The 24,858-nt window shown below is 39.6% G+C and overlaps 1 protein-coding gene across 1 annotated transcript; it reads left to right on the top strand.

Moving 5' to 3' along the window:
- Nucleotides 1-2,419: 2,419 nt before the first annotated feature.
- Nucleotides 2,420-23,560, top strand: tango6 (transport and golgi organization 6 homolog (Drosophila)). The gene is made up of 18 exons (XM_031753519.2): nt 2,420-2,602; nt 3,178-3,818; nt 4,021-4,137; nt 4,389-4,533; nt 4,816-4,922; nt 5,391-5,553; nt 6,574-6,641; nt 7,320-7,432; nt 7,806-7,982; nt 8,764-8,890; nt 10,306-10,506; nt 12,523-12,666; nt 13,426-13,911; nt 16,033-16,090; nt 16,167-16,325; nt 19,627-19,778; nt 21,382-21,495; nt 23,227-23,560. The coding sequence occupies exons 1-18, from the start codon at nt 2,551-2,553 to the stop codon at nt 23,401-23,403; spliced, it is 3,201 nt and encodes a 1,066-aa protein (XP_031609379.1). The 5' UTR covers nt 2,420-2,550; the 3' UTR covers nt 23,404-23,560.
- The last annotated feature ends 1,298 nt before the right edge of the window (nt 23,561-24,858 follow it).

Here is a 24,858-nt window from a genome sequence, read left to right as displayed (position 1 = left end):
GTTTTTAGTGACGTGTCTGGTCTGGAACCAGTCTACACTACTGGCTCTCGTTCACGCTACCAAAGAGGAAGATCAGTGTTTGCCCAAACCCGCTACACCCCCACAGAGTCTGTTGGCTTCCCTATGCCTCTATTCCCGTACACCAGCTACACACTTTCTTAACATGCAATCTTCAAACTCCAGTCAAAGCTGCCTATTAACTCTTGGTGAGTTCAGTTACTCTTGGCTTTTCATTTGAGTGGTCTGAATGTTAACTGGTTTAACTTGTCTGCTCTGCTTCTCTATTCTCAGGTATGTCCAAAGAGTCTTTGCCCAGTTGCCAAAATACTTAATAAATTGCTTTAAACTTAAACAATGGCACTTATTTCCTCCTAAGCAGTTTATTTATACTGGTGTTTAACAGGTTAAGGGTTAATTGCATATAGATGCATGTTTGACAGTTCTGGAAGTTTGCCAAAAATATCAAGTGTTAATATCCAAGCATTAGGCTCTTTACAATAAAGAATTATAATCATACTTTTTTTTTTTTTCTTTTCTGGAAGTCCATTTAAACTTAGAAAGCTGCTCTGTTGAGCATTTAGACATGTGGTGTATTGTAAGGCACTCTCGAGGTGGCGAAATGCAGGGTGGCTGCCTGGGTTTGTTATGATAGCTGGTTAAAAGGTATTTGACTTTTTATTCCCTCTGCTCAAAACAGGGCAACTGCAAAGAAATGGAGAGCTTAACCTCCTAGTGTGCCCTGTTGGACATGGCTAATGCTAGCATGTAACCTAATGACCATAGACTGTCCTACAGTCATTGCTGTAGCCCCACTCTCACACTCGTGTATGTGGATAGATTTCTACGGCCATTTCTCAATGTGAACCGTATCCCTGGTATTGGTACTGTTTATATGGTTGCAGTCAGCTGAGAGTGAGGTCACTTGGAGATGACGCTACGCTCCGTCCAGATGAACAGAATGAAGTTTAGGGGGGAATCAAGGTTTTATGTCTGGAGACATTTCCACCCTACAAAGAGCTTTCTTGGCTCAGGCCCAATGGAAATTTTTAAATTAAGAATTTATTTTTGCTTCTTTACCCAACATATTTTAAAATGTTTCATAAGCCATTATATATGCAGCTCTCATGACTGATCATGGTGCAGTTTCTGTCAATTTAAAACCTGAAGCAGAGTTAATATTTATACAAATATTGGACACTTAATGCAAATTTTTAAATGAGTATTGCATGTTGGTGAAAATATTCAATTGTTCAAATAAAAGGTTAAACTAAAGGTGAGCATCTTATTGGGGGGGGAGTTGGTACTGTCTACGGCAGGAAGACAAAGGCCTTTTATTTCTCAGCTTGAGCTATATCTGAAAAAGAAATGTGACTGATTTGAAAACAGACAATCTTGACTCAGTTTATAAAAAAGAAAAAAAAAAATGGCTTTGTCAAAATCACCAGGACAGAATGGTTTAACTGATTTATCAGTATATTCAGACATGTCAGAATTTATTTTTTTGAAGCAATGAAAGAATGTGTACAAAATAATTCACTTTTAACAACGGGGCAAGGGAAATTTACTTTAATTAAAAAATATTGATAATTTAAGAACATAACTTGATGTTGATTAAAAAAATATTTACTACTAGCTAATTGGGTATCAATAAAATTATTAGTGAAGCAATCTGGCTTTCTCCACAATGGACTAATCTGTAATATCTGTCTGATGCTAGATCTGTTAAGTTATGTAGAATGGATAGAAGATGATTGGGGGGGATTTTTTTTTTTTTTTTACAAGAGAACCCACTGAGTGTCTACATGTTCTGTCTCTGGGACACTGTCCCTCTCCTGCCTCATTGGTATGCTGACTGGGAGGTGTAAGCTCTTCCTCATTTCAAGCCATGTCTTCTCTCTCACACTTGCTCGCTCTTTTCTCAGTCTCTTCCCTTTTGCTTTTCTCTATCTTTATAACTGATATAAGTACTGCACATGGTACTGTTAACTGACATTAAAAAATCTTGAAATAACATAAATTTTCATTATTTTCTTGTTATTAATAGATTTTTGTAGCCATGTTATTTTAATTAGTATGGCTTTTTTTGGTTTTGCCTTTTTGTGAACAGCCAAAACTGTTTTTAGCTAGTGGGTCTCAGTAACTGTTCAGATTAACCCTCATATATTTCACTGTAAAAATACATATATATGTATGTAAACACGTAATTGTATGTGTTATGTAAATAAGAGAAATTAATGCATTTAATAATTTCCCAAAAGTGACTGTGTCCATTTAAAGCAGCGATAAGCACTGCTGGAACTGTTTTAAGTCTCCGTGCATCACGTGACACCCCGAATTCTGAACCCAATGTTGGGAACGACCCTCTGGCACTTGCCAGCCAATCCCATGAAAGGAGCGTGCTGACGTCTTATTTCGGCGCCCCTTGGAAATGTTTTTAATAGCCTTAGCCGTCTATATCCGACGATCATCTTATTCTGTCTTACTTTAAATCAAACGCTGAAGTCGTACCCAGACTTGGAATGTAAAATTTGTAATCTGTATGAAAGTCAAATGACTTCCGCGATTATATGTGCGATAAACATCCTCACCAGACCTCTGAAAGGTAAGTGGACTGTTTGACAGCGTTAACCTAAATAAACGCATGTATTCCGGAAGCACATCGGTTAAGTACATTGAATAATGTATAGCAAATATTTTAGCTGTCGTAACTTTTGCCTTTGGTCTCACAGTCGTGTAGAGAACGTCTTTGGTTTACGGCTACAGCTGATGATTTGTAAAAACAAACAAACAAAACAAAAACAAAAAAAAACCCAAGTTGATTTATACATTTTAATTTATTCTCCAATACCTGCTTATAGAATTATGATTATGATTTTGGAAGCTAAACATTTCAAAATAGTGCACCCCTAAAAGTCAAAAAGGATGACAGATGTACTTGAGGACATATTTAATGTGTATATTATGATGTTTAGAGAAAACAAGCCCAATTATTATATATTGTTGTAGGGTCTACCTTACAATATAAAGTGCCTTGAGATGACTGATGTTGTGATTTGGTACTGTATAAATAAAACTGAACTGAATTGAATTGAATTTACTATTTTTCTCTCATTAAAAAAAAAAGTTTATAGTGCTGTATAGAATTTTTGTGGAGTGTGATGTTCTGTATGTCTGCAGAGGTATCTGCACATGAGGCTCAACTCTCACATCAGGAGGTCCTTCTGGCAGCTCTGGGGGCCAACCGGGCCCATCTCCTGGAGCAGCTTCAAAGGGAGAGCAACTTTGAGGATGTGAAGAGGCTAAGGGAGGAGGTCAAGGGAACAGCAGATTGGTTCTGTGCTGATACAGATGATGCCACATGGGCTTTTGTCCAGGAATGCCTCCTGCTGCTACTCACATTATCACGTCACCTTTCTGATGAACTGGAGCGTTTCCAACAGGATCAGTCTTGCTTGGCACCAAAAAGTCGTACCCCTGAGATGGCCCCACCTTTAGCCCCTGACGTCCTCAGCATCACCCAGCAGAAGACAATTGGAGCTGCTCTGCAGTTTGTGGTTTGTCTGGGGCTCTGCCCATACCTGGCCCCTGGAGTGGGTGTCCCACTAGGACGGAGGTCAGCTTTTGGAGCCATGGTGGAAAAACTAGTCCATGTGGGCCCGGTGTCTGCAATGACACGCCGCCTTCTTACCACCACTAAGGTCCTGTTGGAGCTGGCAGAGTTGTCGTCTCTTGCCACGCTCGTGTTCACACGATATCTGGGAGACATTATTGCAGCAATATGCCAGCTTGGATACATGCCACGCCACAAGGATGAAAAGGTAATTATTGTTCTCACTGTCAGGATTATTTTTGCACAAATTGAAATGTCAGGGAATAATGACTTAACTGACTTAATAGTGGGGTAGGCGGGGTGGGACGTGGGTTTTTGGTTTTTTTGGTTTTATTTTTTGAGACCCAGCGGTCTCTCTGGTAGATACTGTTTTAATTTTCTTTCGTTCTTCTTGAATGATTTTAATGCAGCTGCTCAGTGCTGAGGAATGTCAAACATGTAAGGAGACCCTCAAGACCCTCCTTGGAAAAGTGTACCAGCCGATTGTCATCAAAGAGCTCCTTATTCTCCAAGGAGGAGCCAAACAGGTGATAATGACGGCATAGTTTTTATTTGACAAATATAAATTTGTGCTGCTGGATGGTGATTTGTTTGCTTGAAATCACCCCAGAGTTTAGACAAATGTCATCAAGGGTTATTGTTCTGATTTACTCATTTGGGCTGCTGTGTAGGTCATGTTTTTTATTCTTATTTGATCTTTGTAAGCCTGTTTGTTTATCACATAATAATAAATATGTTACTTCAGAGGTCTCACTTTAGATGTCGCCTTCCTTTTCAGCCTGGTCCAGTTCAGAGCTCCAGTGGTTGTAGCTCCAGGGCTCCAGCTTGGCTGAGGCGTCTGTGTGGTCAGCTGCTGTCTGAGCGACTAATGCAGCCCAATGGTGTGCAGGCTGTTATCAGAGCAATTTTAGAGGGTGGCACAGGTGAGAAGTGTAAATGCAGCCATCATGCACAGTATTTTGAAAAGAATTAGCACAAACATGCTTGTGGAAATGTTGTGGTTGGTGTATCACCAGCTTGTGATCACTAATTCATCTATGAAATCTGAATCATATCAAATACTGCCAGAAGATAATGTGAGCTCAGAAACACAGCAGCAAAAAGGCTTCAAGTGCAAAGTCCAGAGACCAGTGGGTGATGCCATTTGTGCCAATATATGTCTGTGGTTCCAACCAAACAGAAGAACTGTTTCTGTCCTGTTTCAGGGGGTGAGTCAGACTGGAGGAAATGTGATGCTGTGGCAAAGATCCTCATTGCCTGCCCTCAGCAGTCTGCCTCAGCTGACGCCTACTTCAGACACATCTGCCCTCAGGTCATCCTCACATAGTTGTGTTTGTGGAGAGTACATCACAATGACACTAACCTGTGTTACACCAACCTTAATCAGTATTTGACTGATCCTTACCTTTACTCTAACCTTAATCTAAAACTAACGCTCTCCTTATGGACTCCTTCTTGCTTTAACCAGTTTTCTTTATTTAGTTTTCTGTCTAGTCTATTACTAGTTTATTACTTGTAATATAATGTATTTCTCTTTTATCTAGACTCTTAAAAGTTGAATAAAATATAATTTTTGTTTACAAGGATGCAAAATGAAATGCATACAAATATAAAACTATAAAAGCTATAAAACATTTTCAGGTCAAACTGGACAATTTTTCCTAAATATTACAAGCCAATGAAATGCATTTGATTAGTTTTATCCCCCCCCAAAATTACAAAGTCTTTTTATTTCTTGTTTAAATAAATCAACTTGTTTGTTGTTTGTGTTGTTTTCCAGATCCTCGAACTCCTGCACTTCAAAGACAAGCTGACAGCCCGTCAATTCCAGCTTGTGGCCACCAGGGCGGTGCTCTTTATGGTGCAAGAAAGATCTAGCTTTGCTGAAAAGTACCTTCTCAGCCCTCTACTTGCTGCACTGCACCGTTGCACCACTATCCCCAGTCAGTAACACACCATCTTCATCTCTATGTCATAATATGACAACATAAAATGAAAAAAATATATATATATTTTGGGTGTAAGTAAGTAAGTAAGTAAAATTTTATTTATATAGCACATTTCTAGATAGAAATCACAAAGTGCTTTACAAGATATAACAGATTAAAAAGACAAAATACAAACAAAGTTAGCAAAAAGCAATTTTAAAAAGATGTGTTTTCAGCTGTTTTTTAAAAGTAATCAATGAATCAGCGGATCGTAAGTCCTGAGGAAGGGAATTCCAGAGTGTAATTTTTTTTATTGCCCAACATACTTCTCTAAAAGGTTCTGCAAATTCTCTTCTGGAGTCCCAAAAGGTTGATTCTGTTCACCTGGATGTAGCATTTTTAGTGGTAGAAATGTTTAGTCACTCATCCAAGTTACTGAATGTTTCTCCCATTGAAAATGCTACGTCCAGATGAACAGAATCAACCTTTTGGGATTTACTTCCCTGGATGATTGAGCACGCATCAAGACTTCTCTTCTGGAATTTAATATATGGAATAAACTGTAATTTGGCATCTTAATAAAAAAAAATAATAATGTGCTGTCTTGGTAGACAGTAAACAACAATTGTATTTTATCATGAAAGTTTTGATTTGCTTAAAGAGCTTGAACACACTAGTGGATTGACCATTGTAGAAACATCCAACATTTGTTAATACCAAAAATGGCAATACTATTAATTTAGGCCAGCTGTGGCATAAAGCTCACATTGGGTTAGTAGTCTTATACATTTGTTAAGTAATGCACATGACTACGGCATATGTTAACAACTAAAGCCAGTATCAAAAGGTGAGTTTAGATTGAAGATGAGGATTTACTTTGTGTAATTCATGTAGGAAGATGTGCAGGCTGTTTTGTCAGCACTTTGCATCACCTGAGGTTCTTTAAAGGTGCTTTATAAATAAAGGTGGATGGATGGATGGATGGATGGATGAGCAGTATATGGATGATAAATCAGTTTATGTGCATTTTTCCAGATGAGGGTGATTCCCAAACTGCTGTGGAGGAGTCAGAACTGACACAGTGTGTGGAAGATGTATACAAGGTGAGGACGCAAGGCCTTTACAGACATGTAAAAGCAAGAATGTAAGAGGGGTGAATTTCTTTCATCTAACAGAGCTCTTTGGGAAGGATGTGTCTGGCATTGAGGATGTTGGTAGAGTAGAATAGGGCCATCAAGATGATCTCTGAATGTCCCATCCAGCATCTTCCTAATAACTAGGTCCAGTGTATCCCATTTTTTAGCCAGGCTACCCATGCTGCATTTTTGTATTGCCTCTTCCTATTCTTCTGCTTTAATCCACCTGAACTGTGGTCTTTGAGTAACCTGGGTTTGAGTTTCATTGAATTGCTGTTGCAGATGAGTCAGACATGTCTTCTCAGTGGTGTTGAAGTAGCATAGAAAAAAGTGCTTGTGCGAATGGGTGAATGAGGCAAGTTGTAAAGCGCTTTGAGTGCTCAGAGTAGAAAAGTGTGATTATAAGAACCAGACCATTTACCATTTACGAAGACCACAGATTAACTTTTGTAACAGTATCCGGATAGTGAAAACTGCAGCTCTTGAATAAATTGATTTGAATGAAATGCCATGAAGAAAGAACCATCAGCTGACTTCATGCCTGTTCCTGCAGCTTGTGGCTTTGATAAACAGAATGTTTTCACGGGGTGAATCCTTGTCGTGCTGTTTACTCGATGCTTGTCTTGTGTCTCCTGTTGCTGTCAGATCTGCATGGTTGAAAACACTCCCTCAGCTTCTCTTCTCAGAGCTCTAGAAGAAGTTCTTCCTGTTATCTTCACACTCTTCTGTTTTACCAAGAAGAATGTTTCTCACCTCCGGTAAATATTTTCTGTGTTTTTTAGCTGCGATTTAACTTTGTTTCACTCTTCAGCTTCTCTTTTCATCAGTTTGTGTATTTAAATGCATTTATGCCTTAGAGTGTGTAATGGATGCAGCTATAATAATATTACCCATTGCCGTGTGGATCACTGCTAATAGTTTGGATACTTTGACCGGCTCTTTTTTTTTTCTAAGCCTGAGTTTTGGAAGAAAGGGTGGAGACACAATTCGAGTTCAGTTTTGGTCTTAGTGTAATCACAATTAAAATGTCGCCCAACAAACATTTTTTTAGTCACTAATTTTGTTGAAAAAGTTCAGCTGATACTGGATGTAGAACACAGTAATTACCTGTGTGCGGTCTGTGCTCCACAGCGCCCCCTGTCAGGAAATCTTGCTGTGGTACTTGACCCACGCTGAGATGTCTGCAGCCTTGCCAATGCTGAGGCAGCTTTCAGGCCTCCAGAGAGGGAATAACCAGGTGGCAGCAAACTTCCACTTCACTGCTGGCAGTGAAGGAGGGGTCAGGCTCAGCTCCAGAGAGAGCTGCAGGTAATGATGTTAAACATACAGCTGACAGATCTTAAGTATTAAAAACCTCTATTTACAGTAAAAATAAAAGTACAGCAATGTAGAAATGTTACATTACAAGTAAAATGTTAAAGTATTACAAGTTAAGTGTTTATTAATACATCTTTAATGACTTGCAAAAGTCTGAATTTATTTTTGATTTTCGTCTAATCCACAAGGTGTCGACGGTATACAAACAACTAGAAGCACTCGGACAGCACAAACCTGACAGGCAGTGTTTAGTTTTAAGGGAATATTGTTATATTTTGCTTTGAAACATTGTGCAAACAAGTAGATAATGAACATTTGGTATTAATTTGTAAATAACTGTACACGAACCACTTGAGCTTATTATATAATTTTATACTATAGTATATTTCAAACTAACTAGGCAGCTTATTCTTTCAATACAAACACAGGCAGTATTTGAACTTGCAGAAGAGGTCAGAGCTCCAAAGTAATATAATATTTAGAATCTCAATATATCGTTCCCTATATGCTCACGTAAGTTGTCAATATGAAGAAAAAAGCATTAAGAAACATAGTTTCAAATGCCTCTGTATTTGAAAATCTCATATCATCTCATATGGGAGATGATTTAAAAATGGGGCAAGTTAGAATAATGAGGGCTGTAGGTGTGTGATCACTTATAATGACTGGTTTTATTTAACCAAATATTAATGGGGCGTCCAAAAAAACCCCATAATGCTTAAGCAGAGTAGTATATTAAATATGTTATTTTCTTTCTGATGCTGTTTCCCAGTGATGAAGATGATGAGATGTATGAGAGACTGTCAGGGGACCAGTGGAGAGTGGAGTGTCTGATGCACCTGCTGGCTGAGCTCAAAGACTGTGATCTGCCAGGAGACTTTTTCCTTGACCTGCTGCAGGTAAACGGGGATGCACCAGGATAGACCGCTGACCTATGATGGCTCTTAGTTCCTGCAGTGCAGACATGATTAAGTGAGGGTTACTTCCAGCATTCAGTCATTACCTCTGAGTCTTAAATGACTGATGACATATTATTATCACCCTGCCAGGTGGGCGGGTGGTGTGGAAACCCAAGTTTGTGAATGCAATAACTTGAGAACAAGGCAACATAGGATTTTGAAATTCATACCATAGGTACCTCTGCTAAAAATCTTTGATGAGTTTAATTTCAGTGACCTCGACCTCAAGGTGACCTCTGACCTTGACCTCATGTTCGAGGCCAGAAGACAAGCTTTCTGAAAATTTTGTAAATGCAGTAACTCAAGAAGAAAGTCACCTTGGACTTTCACACTCATGCCATGGCTGCTACTACTGAAAATCTCAGTTTGAATCTCAGTGATCTTGATGTCAGAGGTCAGGTTTGGAGTTTTTGGGGGGTTTTCCCTACAAATTTTTTCCAAGAGCCTCAGAAAAGTATTAACAGGTGTCTTGCACCTGCAGGTGAAATTGGCAGCAAACTGACATGTCATATGTACTGTACTGTGTGGACACCTCCACTCCCATCAAGATCACCTAAATCACCAGATTTCAAACAACGCAGAGTGTTGATGATGTTATAAGAACCCACAATCTGCCCAGAAACCCCAATTGGTCACAACCAAAAGCAAAAACCAAGAAGCCAAGAACACCAGAGTGCTGTGTGAGAGAAAAGTAGAAAAGTTTCCACTAAGGTCCACGGCCTCTACGGAGATCCAGTACAAGCCAACCAGCACATACAAGGTGACATAGTTACGAGAGAGGGGCCCGCAGCATCGCTGAAGCCAAGGGACAGTGAAGCCCCAAAGGGACACCAGCCAGCACGATCCGCCACGGCAGTCCAGTCCCACGGGTCCCACTGGGCCCACTGGGCCCACCCACACTCACCAGACAGACCATAAGCACCGGGACAAGGAGAGAGACAGTGGTAGTGAAAGACAGTGACACGGGGGGCCAACGGCACAGCTCCCACTCCCAGGACCCCACCAAGCTGGACAACGATCCAAGTCAACTCTTACATGTCCTCCAATTTCCTGATTTCCTGAAATAATAATTAATCTAATTAGTTGAACAAAAAAATTTGCAGTGAAAATCAGAACAAAACGTTTTAATTTGCTTTATTTATCTTATTTTTTTGGCCATTTTCATTTAAATATGGATCAGTTTCAAAAGAACTAAAACTCATAAACAATGCTTATGTAAGCATTCATCAGCCTGAGTAGAAATTGGTAATTTTATGTAGTTACCATTGGGAACGGGAGCGTTTTATGTCTAGATTATATTACAGTGTTTGTTCTGTGAGAGAAAGTAACCTCAGATAACTTTGCTCCTTCTGTAGGAGCTCACCAGCTGGGCCGTTGCAGATGAAGAAACAAAGGATGAAGAAGAGGTTGACATGTCGGCCATGACGCTGCTGGAAGTGGAGCAGCAGCTACTGAGTCGAGCTGAGAAACAAGCCCAAAGACTGGCTTTGCTTCATGTACTGGCTATGATGGTTGAGTCCCTGCAGCACACTCATCTACTGAGAAAAACAACACAGGTGAGTGGAGACATACAGAAACGCATGAAATTAGTCTTAAAAGGTATACAGATCTGTACGATGTGATCCAGAGGTGTAAAGTACAACAATTATTGTGTATATATTTTGAGCACAAATGAGTGTACCAGTCCATACACTAATAGAGAGCAATTTAAACACATGTAGCAGTATTTTACAATCGCTTATATGAAAATGTTAATAGTGATAATTTACACACAAATTTTTAAGGTCAGTGTCAAAAATCTGATTTCTGCTCTCAAAAAGCTTCTTGTGCATAAAAATGTCTTAAAAAAAACAACCCATTTCTGACATTTCTTTTTGCTCACTTGCGGATTCTGCACGATACACACAGGTCACATGTGTAGATGGGGTTTGAGGCTCCTCAATGTTTCAGTAATATAATGTGTGTTCAACTACTAGTAGGAAACGGGGAATTCAACTTCCTGTGAATTCCTGTTTTTCTAAATAAACAGAACGACTGATCACCCCTCTACTAGAAAACATACATTTACCAATACCAATATTTTACCCCATCTCTGTCACCTGTATAATCTGTCACTATTAACTATTTCTTTTAAATTGCTCAGTATTAGTGTATCAGTCAGAGCATGCATGTGTGAGTACTCAAAATGTAAACACAACTGTACACATTTTAAAATCTTAGTTTATCCTTGTGAATCTTTTTTTACATTTGTAAACCTTTGTTTTTACTAATTTTGCTCTATACAAGATTTGTGAGTGGAGATAATGAGATCTAATGCAGCACTCCATCACTGCTTCTTGGTCAGACAGACCTTACTCACCTTGGGGTCGTTTTCCTGCTGAAAAATTAATGATTTTCCCAGTAAGATCAAAGCTGTGCTGCAGCATGTTGTGGTAGCCATGCTGGCTAAATGTCACCTTGAATTCTCAAATAAACCTTCTGGTCCGGGCCTTCTGGACCAAACACAACATTTATACAGCAAGCCATTACCATATTAGATTTGAATTGACTCGATATATGTGATTTAGTTTCTCCTAGTCAGAAGGAACAGAATGGATGTCTTCAGTGTCATTTTTCCTAAAGCAGATTACTTCAGTTTTACACTGTCTTTCAGTTACAGCCACTAAAAAGTGTAGTTGTAGTACAGTAAGCGGCTCTGATCCCATGTAGTGCTTATAGTTCTTTCTGTGAACGATGAGCAGTGTTGGGGCCACTGCTAAAAAATGTATTGCATGTATTACACATTATTATTTATTTTTAAATAATGTTTTAGACTACAGTCCCACACTAACACGACTCTTGAATTGTGATCAGAAATGTGGATGTTTGGGGAAAAAGTTGACGGCACAAGTGGAGGCCTGTTACTGGCTTTGGAGCAGTTGGGACTTTTTTGCAACGTTCTTCATGCAATTGAACCGAAAGCAATATCAATATGTGCAGTCCTCAAAGTTGTAGACCACTATACTGCCCTACACAAAACCTGAAGTCAGGTGAAAGGACACATTTATTACCCATCAGTTTGTGGAGGTCACATTTTTGAACCTCGCCACACTTACCATGTTAGTTTTTGGAGGTCGTGCTTGGATGAGAAGATGGAGGGCTACATTACTGGTCTATGTTAAGAAGCTTGGTTATCAAGATGCATCCACACACTGCACAGGTGCAACACACACACACTCATTTCTGCTCATTTGTACTAAGTGAAAGGCTAAAAAATACTATAATTTTACTTCCCAACAGTGAAGCATAAACTTCTTAGAAGTTTCAAAGAAAAAGAAAAATTAAAAAAATAATCCATCTAAGAGTTATTTTTCAGTTTTGAGTATAAATTTTAGTACTTTATTAGTATGTTATTTATGATATGAGGTATTTATGATACACCTATGCTAGCTAATATCTTAGCACATCACCCTTTTAAAATGAATTTTGTCACTTCAGTTTTTCAGATTGCTTTTGTTGTTTTTAGTCTTTCTACATTTGCCTGCCTGAAGTTTAATCACTGAGTAACTTACCCCTGTTTGGGTTTGTTATAGGTTGTGGACTTTATGATGTCTCTGCTCCAGAGGGCCTGTGTGGGCCTGGATCAGACCACTGGGCCAAATGCTGGCATTGCAGTAGAGAGCCAGACACTGAGAATGGGGATGGGTCTGGTGTCTGCGCTGTTGTCTGAACCTCAGGTATGAACAAGTGACTGACAGCTCCATTCTGGTGCATGTGGCTCATTCACGTACAGTTCATCATGTTCTGTAGTTTCATTTTTTGTAGCTTTGATTATACGTTATATTTGTACAATAACAGGGTATCTGCTGTCTTGAGCATTAATTTAGCTCAAGACAGCAGCTTTAATTAAATTTCAAAGGTCATTTTCTGTGTTTTTATAGACGGCTACAGTTGGTAGTTTTTTGTTGGGTTTTTTGAAATGTTTTTATTACCTCCAACCATAAAAGGCGATGTAGGAGCTTCATATTGTTAATATGGGCATATCTACTAAATATCTCAGATCAGTCCAAATCTCAGTGACCTCAACCTCTCAGAGGTTTTCTGAAAATCTTGTTAATGCAATAACTTGAGAACAAGGAGATAAAGGATTTTTAATTGATACCATAGGTGTGTCTGCTAAGAGGCTGAGGGGTAGCACCGGTGGTCACCAGTATTTTTAAGTCATTCTAAGCCTGTGATGTTCATATGTTATTTAAGGAGCTTTTGAGACTCTAAGGATGTACATATGCCTGTTATATGGAGATCTAATCAAGTAGTATAATTCCAGCTTTAGCTATTACGCACTTCTGTTTGTGTACATGTGCAAACAATTTGACATCTGTTTCTTGAAGAACATTAAAGCAACATTAAAAACAAAGTTTTAGAATTTTAACACACTTTATAACAGTAAATGCATAACAGAAACTCTCAAGAAATCCTTACATTTGACTTTACAGTTCAGTGCGGACGACTACTTGTCGATGTCAAAGCTGCTGCCACCTTTGGAGATACTCTCTCAGCAGCATCCTGACGTGATTATTCAGGAGCTAGCGTCGAACCTGAGAGCTGTCATTGCCACTCATGGGGCCTACCGCCCTGACAGCAGCAGCGAGGCTATCTCTGTCACTGATGCACCGCCCCCCAGAAACCATAAAACAGCTGTAAAAAATGTAGTGAAAGGTGAAGCAAACGACTCACATAAACCTGCCAAAAGCCATGAAAGACTTACAGCATCTTCTGGAGGGTCTGGAATAAGTCCAGGATGTGAAGGACAGATCTCTGGCTCCAGTGACTCTTGTCCTCCTTCCAAGCCCATCTCTGATTGGCTGCTAGAGGCATGTGACCCAGACGTGCCAACAAGAGCATACGCCCTGAGGATACTGACACAAATGGTGCAACGTAGAAATCCAGAGGCCATCCAGGCACAGGAGAAAATCCTGACGGTAAGTTACCTGGTAGATGCTCTGTTTGTTTTTTTGTTTTAAATATGTTTTGGCTTTTTTGGCATTTTTGATTTTTTTTTTTTTTGTTCTGTTCTTTTTTTGTTTTTGTTTTTTTAACTTAGGATTTTCTTTTCTTTTTGTTTGTCAAGTTCAGTAGATGTTATGTTCTTCACAATTTGCAAGTTCTGTATTTGATTCAAGTACTTAATTTAAAAATTAAATAAATGATTATCCACACATATAGTATGCAGAAGTTGGAGGGGAAATGGCTCACCTATCCCACTTACAGAAGAGTTCTTCTTAAACTGCTCAGATACGAGGGTGGGGTTGTGGTGGCCTGTGTAGAGCGGGCGAGATACTGAAGCGTTAGTTGCTCCCAGTGTGTTCATCTTAGTGTGACTGTATGTCAGTGTTAAATAGAAAACACTTAGACATTAAATAGAAAATCAGTATATAAGAACCAGTATCTTTGCCATTTACAGTACTGTACAAAGGTCTTCAGTTACCCGTCATTTCTTTATATATTTTGCTAGGAAGGTTGGAACTGCGTCCAGCAATTTATTAAAATTTGTTGAAACTGGTCACGAGCTGTGGGTAGTGACCGAAAGAACGAGATCGCGGATACAAGCGGCAGAAATAAGCTTTCTCCGAAGGGTGGCTGGCCTCTCCTTTAAAGATAGGGTCAGAAGTTCAGCCATCCGGGAGGGGCTCAGAGTAGAGCCGCTACTACTCCACATCGAAAGGAGCCAGCTGAGGTGGTTGAGCCGTCTGACCAAGGATGCCTCCTGAGTAAAGTGTTCCAGGGATGTCCCACTAGGAGGAGGCCCTGGGGCAGACCCAGGACACACTGGAGAGATTATATCTCTCGGCTGGCCGGACAAGCTGGAGGAGGTGGCCGGGGAGAGGGAGGTCTGGGCTTCTCTGCTTAGGCTGCTGCCTCTGCGACACAGCCCAGGATAAGGGGCAGAAAATGGATGGATGGATGAAAAGACCATAAGTAAGGGGAGAAAAATGTTCTAAAGCTCTTCCTAAACATCAGTGTCACCACCTTGACGTAGCCTCCGCTGTGTGGCTGTAGACACTCACTGTACTGTCCTTACAGACCTCATCTGTACATACTGATGACAGTTTTAACCAAGTTTTGATTGTTTTTTTTATTTATTCATTTATTTATTTATTTTTACCAGCCACTTTGTTTGATTTGGCATTAGTCCCCTCCCCACACCCCTGTTTTCTTCTGATTTGTCACTAGGTCATTTTTTTCCCCCAAAATTTTTCAAGTTTGGATTCATCGCTCCATAAGACCTGTTAAGCCTCCCATAGTGTACTAGTTAACACTTTCACTTGGCAAGTGAAAGGTCACTGCAAGGGCATCCAGCTTGAAGCTCTGCCAAATCATGCAGGGGAGCAGCCAACGTAGCTTTTACTCCATAAAACCTGTTGTCACTGATTCTCTGCCCAGTTCTTGAGTAATTTGGCGTACCATAGCTTTCCTCCCAGTTTCCCTTCCTATGGAACCACCTCTTCCATTGAGACCATTTCTGTTTAGGCTTCTGTGAACAGCTCTCAAATCTGTGTCAAGTTTTAAATGGATTTTTTTTTTCTCTTTTTCATGACTTTTACTGTTCATCTGGTGTGGTTTTTAGGCACATATATAATAACATCTGTCACAGCATCTTATTGTTCTTTGTCTCTTGAGACTTCTATAATAAATGAGGGAGCTGAACCTCTTTGAGACAGCTCAAAAGAACTTTGAGCTCTTGGGGCTTGTTAAGATGGTATGGGCAAGAGAAGATACCAACTAATGTATTATTCTATTTGATCAGAAGCCCATCCCCTTCAACTGTCCTTCAGCAAAAACCCCCTTTATTGATTTTTCTGCTTTGTCACACAGTTGAGTTTTCTAGGACTTTGGAGGTCACTTTTCACATGTATTGTCTTTTCTCCTTATTTTAACTGAAACTACAGTTGTTGTTTTTAAAATATGTTATTTGTTTGTTTGATTAATGTATGGAGTGGTGTGTATTCTTCTTGGCTCTGCAGTTTGTAAGTGTTTTGATGTTTTTTTTACACAGTAGACCGTGTGGTTATAAATCATGCTGATGGTCTATTTTTCTCCAGCTCTTCTTAGAAAACCTGGAGCATGTCGACTCATTCGTCTACCTGTCAGCCATTCAAGGTAATCTAGTGGTTCATCCCAATGTTGATGAAGTATTCAGATGTTGATTGATGGACTCGTTATAAACCTTCTTTAGGTCTGGCTGCATTGGCTGATTCCTACCCTGACAGAATACTGGAAAGGCTCCTAAAAGACTTCCAACATGGACCCCCCCTCCTTTCCTCCAACAAAGAGCGCTCTGTGGAAACCCGCCTTAAAGTGGGAGAAGTTCTGATGAGGACAAGCAGGGCCATGGGTGAGCATCATCAGATTCAACCTAACAATTATGCTGTGATGTTACTTTTTTGGTTGTTGTTGTTTCTGTTTCATGTCTGTCGTGTCTGGTTTCTCTTGTGTGTTGAATCAGGATCTGAATGCACTGTTTTGACAAACATATTTGCTTTTCCAAGATCAGCTCCATAGACTCTATAAGCTCATCTTATTTCTGTATATATAAAAGAAGAAAATGGGTGAAAAGATAAGAATAAAAACACGTGTCTCTAACTGCTGCACCTGTAAGAAAAAACACATACAAGAAGGCAGCAGCTGACAACAATCTTGTCAGTGTATGTGTGTGTTTGTGTGCCTGTGTGCCTCTGCATGTGTGTTTGTCACCAATTATACTTGGTAATGATGGTTAGAAGCCACACTAACTGCGTCTCAGGAGCCAGAGGCAGACAGAGAAAGACCCAGGAGACCTGAGCCATCTGCAGCCTCCAGACTATGAAAAATGTTACTTAAAATTAGAATGAAATAAGATATAAACACTATATAAACTAAGGCATAAAATGTACTTGTTCTCGACCTCTTTGACATTAATAAAAGGCAAGTTTTTGTGTTGCTGAAAACAGATGGTAATTAATATTAACAATAGTTCACTTGTCACCGTCAAATCCTTCAAGTCAGTGGCTCAGAGTTTTACTGGCCCATGTACATCTTTATTGGCTTGGGAAAATAGATTTTATTCTATTTTAGTTCACATTTTCAATGCAATTTAATGAATACAATATTTTATATTATTTCACTTTTAATCTTAAAAATGTTGTGAAATCCTTGAAATATATATGGCCTAGTACACCCGTGCCCCCCTTTAGACTCGCCCCTGTTATGCAGAATAGGTCAGCTGCCGTCAGCCTTCAATAAGCTGTGTAATTTAAACATGCTATCAGACTAAGTTAACAGTTCATCTGCATATTTCTGGAGGCTTTCTGCACATTTTTCACTGTGTAAAACAAACGGTGTGGATGGAGCAGCTACAAAGTTTGTTTTCTTCATATCAGAGTTTGTTGATCAGGTGCTTTGATAAAAGACTCCTGTTAGGTGTTTCCCAGTAAAGGTTTGAAAGGTGATTACAGGAGCAGTGCTGCTGCCTGAGCTCAGTGTGTCGGTAATGGCTCTGCCTCTTTGCTCTTCGCGGTGTGTAAACTCTGGCTCCACATTAAACTACACGAGCATCATTATCACTGCTGCTGTTGTGTTATCAGGTTTCTAACAATTGCTTCTGAATATTTTTGTATCACAGGTCTGTTTTTAGTTGCAAATGTGGGTGACACGCTTGCATTTACATTGTTTAACACAACGATCTGCAGCATAGCTGTGCCTTAAACCAGGGGTGGGGAACTCCAGGCCTCGAGGGCCGGTGTCCTGCAGGTTTTAGATGTGTCCTTGATCCAACGCAGCTGATTTAAATGGCTAAATTACCTCCTCAACAAGTCTTGCAAGTTCTCCAGAGGCCTGGGAATGAACTCATCATTTGATTCAGGTGTGATGACCCAGGGTGAGATCTGAAACCTGCAGGACACCGGCCCTCGAGGCCTGGAGTTGCCCACCCCTGCCTGAAGCATCAAAGAATTTCTGTCTAGAATTTTTTATAATAGAATTATTTGAATTACTTGTTGAATTGTTACAGCCCTAGATATAATGTTCGATTTAGTCATACCAGCTGCCAAGCTAATGTGTGTGGTGGCATTATAATGTTAAAGCTGTGTTCAACATACTCAAAAAGCTGTACAAAACAGGAAATGGCATTCTCACACCAAAAAGTGCTGACCAAAGAGCTAGCTGCCTGACAAGTTGGTAAAACATGGCACATGTCTGCATGGTGTGCTGTGTGTCCTTAAAAAATGGAGGAAACTGGACAAGTGAAGGGTAAAAGTAGTGTAACGTCTAAAAACTATCCACAGCAGATAAACAATATCTGAATATCATGTCCTTAAGAAACGGGTAAAAAAATGACTACTTTGTTGTAGTCATCACAGCCACACAAAAACCACAGTGCATGCTTGTTTTCTTTGCAGATCCCCATCAGAAGGAACCCTGTGTATAAAAATCTTTCCTGACAGAAACCCCCCCACCCCACTCTGTTTTAATGTGCCAGATTGCCATCGTACCACTTCTCTGGGACAATTAGATGGTTTATATCCTTGCAGAGAGATTGGATTGAGATTCAGTTTGTTGCACAGGCACCCAGAGAGCTCCTCTGTTTGGCTAAAATACTCCCACAAAACTGGCCAAGATTCGGCTTTTGCCAGGCCATCGTTTTTAAGTAAGAAAGTTCTGTTAATTGACTCGCCTGGTTGAGCAAATGTTTAATAAATGAATGTTTGGTTTGCTAACTGTGGCTGGCTTAATGGCCTTGCACAGTCCTGTGAACTCTCATAGTAACCAGTGAGAGGACGTACTGAAAGGGAAGAGCTCTGAACCAGCTGCTGTTCTCAAAACATGATGTTTATCAGGATGTACAGGAAGAGAACGTGCAGATTTATTTGTTGGAGTGCATCAGTTTTACCAGCTTTACCAATGTTGAATATTAATGTGTGTAGTTGAGACACACACTGATACAAGTATGGACTCTAAAACAGCAAGAAAGGCATTTCTCTTTCATGGAGTCTGTTAGAGCTAGTTGTGACCAGCTATTGAAAGATGGAAATAAAGTGAGAGCAGCTGAGCTGAAAAAAGGCATTTGTAGAACAAGCTAACATGATTAAGGTGCAAGGTGTCTGTTTCTGAATAAGACAAATATAACTAGCTCTGTGTAGCATACCCACCCACATGAACATGGGTCAGGCGAGTCTGATTTAGGCTTCTGTGAAAACTCTACATCATAACTTATGACGTAACCAGAAACCCCCTTTGACCCTGTTCAGTTACTTTACTTGTAACTTTACTTGGGCTGCCACTTTGTGATTGAGTGGTTCTGAAATGCTTTCACTTTGCTGTAATACCGCTTACAGTAAATTGTGGAATATCTAGGAGAAAAATTTTTACAAATTGATTGTTGCAGTGGTGGCATCCTATTACAGTACCATGCTTGAATTCACTGAGTCCTTTAGAATTAGCCCACTCTTTAACAAATGTTTGTAAAGGCAGACCGCATGACTAAGTGCTTTATTTTTATACGTCTGTGAAAATTGGACTGAAACTTTTGTCCATATAGTGTATTTTCCACAGAAGATGACTAGAGTCACCTAGAGAACCACAGACATGACATCATCTGATAAATGGTCAGTTTTATGGAGCCTTAGATCTAACCTGTCTGCTTGATGTTTCTCCTTTAGGGGAACTAGCTCCCCACCTTGGCCGTCCTCTGGCAGGAATCTTCCTGCGAGAAACCAGAGACCCTGACCAAAGCATCCGGGCTAGCAGTCTGTCCAACCTGGGGGAAATCTGTCAGAGACTGGACTATTCCCTGGGGCCGCTAGCTCAAGAGGTAGGGTTAAACAATAGACAACAGAAAATAAACATATTAACATTTTAAGGAACCCATTAAGCAAAAAACAGGTTATTGTTGGATTATAAATTAAATGATATGAAATTCTAGAGGCTTCATCTGACTGTTCAGTGGTTGTTGCTGCTGTTGCTCAGGAGGTAGAGCGGGTTATCTACTGATCAGAAGTTTGGTGGATCGATCCCAGGCTGCTCCAGTCTGCGTGACAGATATTCTTGGGCTAACCCCATGTTGCTCTCCAATACATCCATCGAGTATGAATGTGTGTGAATGTTAGATAGAAAACTATGATTCTTGTATGAATGGGTGCTTTGAGTGCTCCTGGAGAGTAGAAAAGAAACAAAACAAACAGCTGTACAGCTTCAACTGACAAAAATAAAACCAACAAGATTTTACAAATAACCATTTTACAGCATTATATAACTCATGCCTCATACAGGACGACAGATGAAACAATGTAAACACAGGACAATAATCTACAATAGAAAATGTGAAAAGATAATTAGTAAAAGAATTGAGTTGAACAGGCGGGTTTTCAAGAACTTTGGTTTAACTTCACTCTGTAAACTGGCTGACATGTTGGTTCCATGCTGCAGCCAGCTGGCATGAATGAGCAACCTCTGTATAGGTCTACAGCACACAAAGAGATCTCACTCTAAATATACTGAATGTTTGTCCTGAGATGCACAGCTCAGCTCTATAGTGACTAACTCTCTGTAATTTGTAATTGTTGTTAAATTAACAACAGACGTCATGTCTGTAATAATTACATGGCGTCAAAATATTACACTTTCTAAATAAAAGAGCTGCATGTTGTATGTTACAGTTTTAATTTCATTTACAGTGTGCGAGACAAAAAGGTCGGTGTTGAAATTATTTAACCCAGAATGTGAAAAAATGACAAAGAATACAGCAAGTTAAAAACCCAAAAGACGCGTGATAATGAATCTGTCTCACTAAGAAAAACAAAAGACCTTAAGCTCTCATGGGAAATGTTGGCCTACAGCTACTAAGATGACAACTATTGGAAAAAGGGGGGCGGAGCCCAGCCAGGCTTTCAGAAGCTGATGGAGGGTCTAGCAGTCCCTCCTAGTTTGCCTGAAATGAAAACTCTAAAGCACACAAAAATACTTAAAATACACCAATTTTTTTTCAACCAGGCTGCAATAACCAACAGGATGTATTTGTGATTCGTGGTTATTTTGATTTGGTAGGTGATATTTTGAGAGCAGCTCTGTGCAAGATAAAGATGGTAGGTATTTAAAATAAATCAAACTGCACTAAGTCCAATTGGGAAAATAATTTTGTGTTTCTGAAATATGAGACTCTATGCTTCCACAGTTATCTACAGTTGTGTCATCTGTGCTTGTTGGTTTAAAGCATTAATAATTAAGCATTAATTATTGTGTAAAATAGGAACACATTCATAGGACATAGGAATAAAATCATTTACATTTGACTATTTCATGCAAAGTAACTCAATTCATATTTGATGACAACAGCATAACTAAAAAAGTTGGGACAGGTGCAGCAAAAGGCTGTAAAAGTGCTTAAAAAGAACATCTTGCATTCTGTTTTTGTGCAGATTAGCTCCTGTCTGACGTCACTGATAAAGACTGAGAAGGAGGCAGAGGTGAGGAGAGCTGCTGTCCACGTTATTGCGTCGCTGCTCCGTGGTCTTGGGGACAAAAGCACACAGGTACACTCTCACAGCTCACTGGGTATTTTTTAAAATGTCTTAAGAAGCATTGAATTCGGTTTTCTAAACCCAATGCCAGAAGACCTTAGGATGAGATATTACTTCAGATTTGGTAGGTGTATTGCTGGGGACCCACATAAGGTACATCCAGACATCATGTTGTTAATGAGAGACTAATGTAAGGTAGTTTCAATTCTCAGCACGCTCTTTTCATTTCCTAAGTCCTTTTCAGATTTCCTACTCACTTTTGCTTGACCTCAATGATGTTTTTATCAATGACATTTTTAACGAGGTCAAGGAAAAGAGGTGAGGAAGAGGAGATAGGAGGTACTTTTGGAATGCACCAGGCAGAGTAGAGAGGAGAGATAAAAATAAAATCCAGTGAAGTCGCACAGAGAGGACTGAGGGACCATGACGTAAAACTCATGTCTGCAGCCACTTTCACGCTGTCTTTTTAGCTGTAAGTGGTTCTTCATTGTTGTCTACCTGAACTGAAATGGGAAAATCCATCTGTTAGCCTTAACGTTAGGTTTTGTAGGTGTAGAGCACTTTGTGAATGAGAACTATGTGGAGAATAGACTGTTTGAGTCAGCTACACAGGTGATTCACTAGACCAGCAAGCTGCTCAGCAACTAAATCCAACGGTGAAAGCAGGGAAACAGTCACAGAACTAACTAGAAACATCTGATGAAATAACAAAAGAACACCAAAGAGTCCTGGGGTCTGTTTCTTACACAGAACCCCCCACCCCCACCTTGCAACCCATAGGAACCAATCAGCACAGTACATCCTTACAGTTCCTCTGTCTATGGCCCAACTGATCAAAGCCATGAAAGAGAGCTAATAATAATAGGATAGGCTGGCGGTTTTAAAGCTGTAATTGCTGGTTGTATGTAAAAAGCTGGCTCAGGTGTTATACAGCTTTTAATAGCCTGTCATGACCCCAGTGATGTGGCTAGCTGTTTGACTTAGTCCAGGTTGTATAATTACTGGAACAGCTGGAGAATGGTGACACCAGCTGCACAGCACTAATGACACACAGGGACATTATTGGAAGATAAGACTGGGAAGAAACCAGAAGGACTGTTTAACCCCCCTCACCTCCCCCAACGACAGAATCCGTTTGAAGGCTGGAACATAATTTTTTTTGAATCATAGTTTTCGAGGTAAATTAGAAATACTGAATGTCGTGTTCCTACTTTGTTTAATCAGACACTAAACCAATTTATAACAATAAGTCAGATTTTTTTAAAAATTCCAGATTTTATGTAAACTGGTTTCCACTTTATGTAAAAATGGGTTGTGTTGATTAAACTACTTTAATGAATTTTCCAAGGTAGCAATTGCCTTACAGTATACGGGGCTGAATTCAGGGCAATTATCAATTGGTAATATAACTGGAAAAAAATTATTTTGGTCAATGTTGAGACCAACAAATAAAGTTTTCCTTGGCTTCGAATTTGACGATACTTTAAATAATGTCAGCTGGGTAAATATGAATGAACAACAGTTGAAGTACAAATAAAAAAAAGGAATGTAATTCAGTTAAGCAGACTTTTTATTAAGTAGCCAATTAATATTGTGCTTTTTTTTTTTTAAATGTATGGGAGGATAAGGAATGTTTTGAGTCATATGGTATGAAATGTACTTGGCAGGAAACTCAGCACCCCCACATTTGTGTCACTTTAGTGTCACCTATTCCAAAGTTTCATTAGTGTCTGTCTCCTCCAGGTTCTCAGTGATGTTTTGCTGGACCTGTACCGAGCTCTCAAATGGGTGGTTAACTCTGACCTGGATGAGGTATCTGTGCTTCATGCCCACCTGGCTCTGGAGGAGCTTGACGACATAATGAGGAGGTTCATCTTCCCTGAGCAGAAGCTGGAGAAGAAGATTGTCGTCCTACCATAATAAACTAATTTCCGTGGGCTCTTTGCACTACTATTTATGCCTCCATGTATTGAGGATTTAGTCTTTAGAAATGTAGTTGACCACAAAGAACAGAAAAGGACTGTTACCTAGTGTTACCTAGTGTACCACCCTATTCCACAATAAATATTTAAGCATATTTTCTGTGATTTGTGATTTGAAATATGCAAAATATTTTAACTTTTGATTTATGTGAATAAAATACTGTAATAATACTGACTTTAATATATATTCATGTTAAATAATAATCCCAAAAAGGTCTATTCTGTTCATCTGGACGTAGCGTTTTCAGTGGGAGAAATGTTTCGTCACTCATCCAAGTGACTTCTTCAGTTTCAGCTGACTGCAGGTTTCTCCAATCTTATAAACAGTACATTTGCAGAATGACTGAAACTAGCACTCCTGAATGAACAATGGGCTGTGAGGTCAGTACCTTGATCATTAATATTCAAATTGTCATGACCATTGATTAACAACCACTGATCAATGGCCATAAGTACAATTTACACAGAGTTTGGGAATGGCTGCAATCAAGGCATTGTAAGAACGTGAAAAGACCCACGTCTGTATGATCAACTCGGTCACCTATAACAGCTCAAAGTTTTTGGCTTCAATCCTCAACCCCTTGGTAGGCAGCTCTAAACACCCCCACCCACTGAAAACGCTACAACCAGAAGAACAGAATCTACTTTTTGGGATTTCCTTACCTGGATGATTGAGTATGCATCAAGATGTTAAATATTAATCTTATTGTAAACCACAAAAACTATGAAACTTTAAGCCCATAGAAAACCTCATGCCACAGTACCTCCCTGAACTTCTGCACATTATCACACCCATTTCCACTCACGGGTCTTCTCTCCACTTCACTACCACAGGGCTTTCTGAAAGTGTGGGAGGCCATTATCATAAACAAAAAAAAATTAATTGAAATTGTCAAAGAAGAAATTTGCAAGATAGGAGGAATCCAAATTATGATTGAAATATGGTACAATTACATAGTAATAAAATAATTAAAATAAATTTTTATGAAATAGCGCTAAATCACAGCGACAATGGGAAGGAAAAAATCCCTTTTAACAAGAAGAAACCTCCAGCAGAACCAGGCTAAAGGAGGGGCGGCCATCTGCCACAATTGGTTGGGGGTGAGTGGATGAAGACATGCTGTGGAAGAGAGAGAGAGTTTAATAACCAGTATGATTTAATGCAGAGAGATCTATTAATAACACAGTGAGAAAGGGGACTGAAGAAGAAATACTCAATGCATCATGTTAATTCCCCAGCACCCCCAGCTTAACTAAGGGAGGATTCAAGCTCACCCGATCCAGCCCTAACTAAATACTTCATCAAAAAGGAAAGTCTAAGCCTAATCTTAAAAGTAGAGATAGTGTCTGTCTCCCATATCCAAACTCAAAGATAGTTCCACAGAAGAGGGGC

This window comes from Oreochromis aureus, linkage group 7 (genome assembly GCF_013358895.1).
Source record: "Oreochromis aureus strain Israel breed Guangdong linkage group 7, ZZ_aureus, whole genome shotgun sequence".
NCBI lineage: Eukaryota > Metazoa > Chordata > Actinopteri > Cichliformes > Cichlidae > Oreochromis > Oreochromis aureus.
Note: the sequence above shows the minus strand (reverse complement) of the source record. Positions and strands in the feature narration are given on the sequence as shown.

Excerpts from the sequence above, each read along its gene's own strand:
- tango6 (XM_031753519.2), top strand. The coding sequence starts at position 2,551 with ATGACTTCCGCGATTATATGTGCGATAAACATCCTCACCAGACCTCTG. Across the intron at positions 3,819-4,020 it reads CACGCCACAAGGATGAAAAG|CTGCTCAGTGCTGAGGAATG; the intron begins GTAATTATTGTT and ends ATTTTAATGCAG. Across the intron at positions 4,138-4,388 it reads TCCAAGGAGGAGCCAAACAG|CCTGGTCCAGTTCAGAGCTC; the intron begins GTGATAATGACG and ends CTTCCTTTTCAG.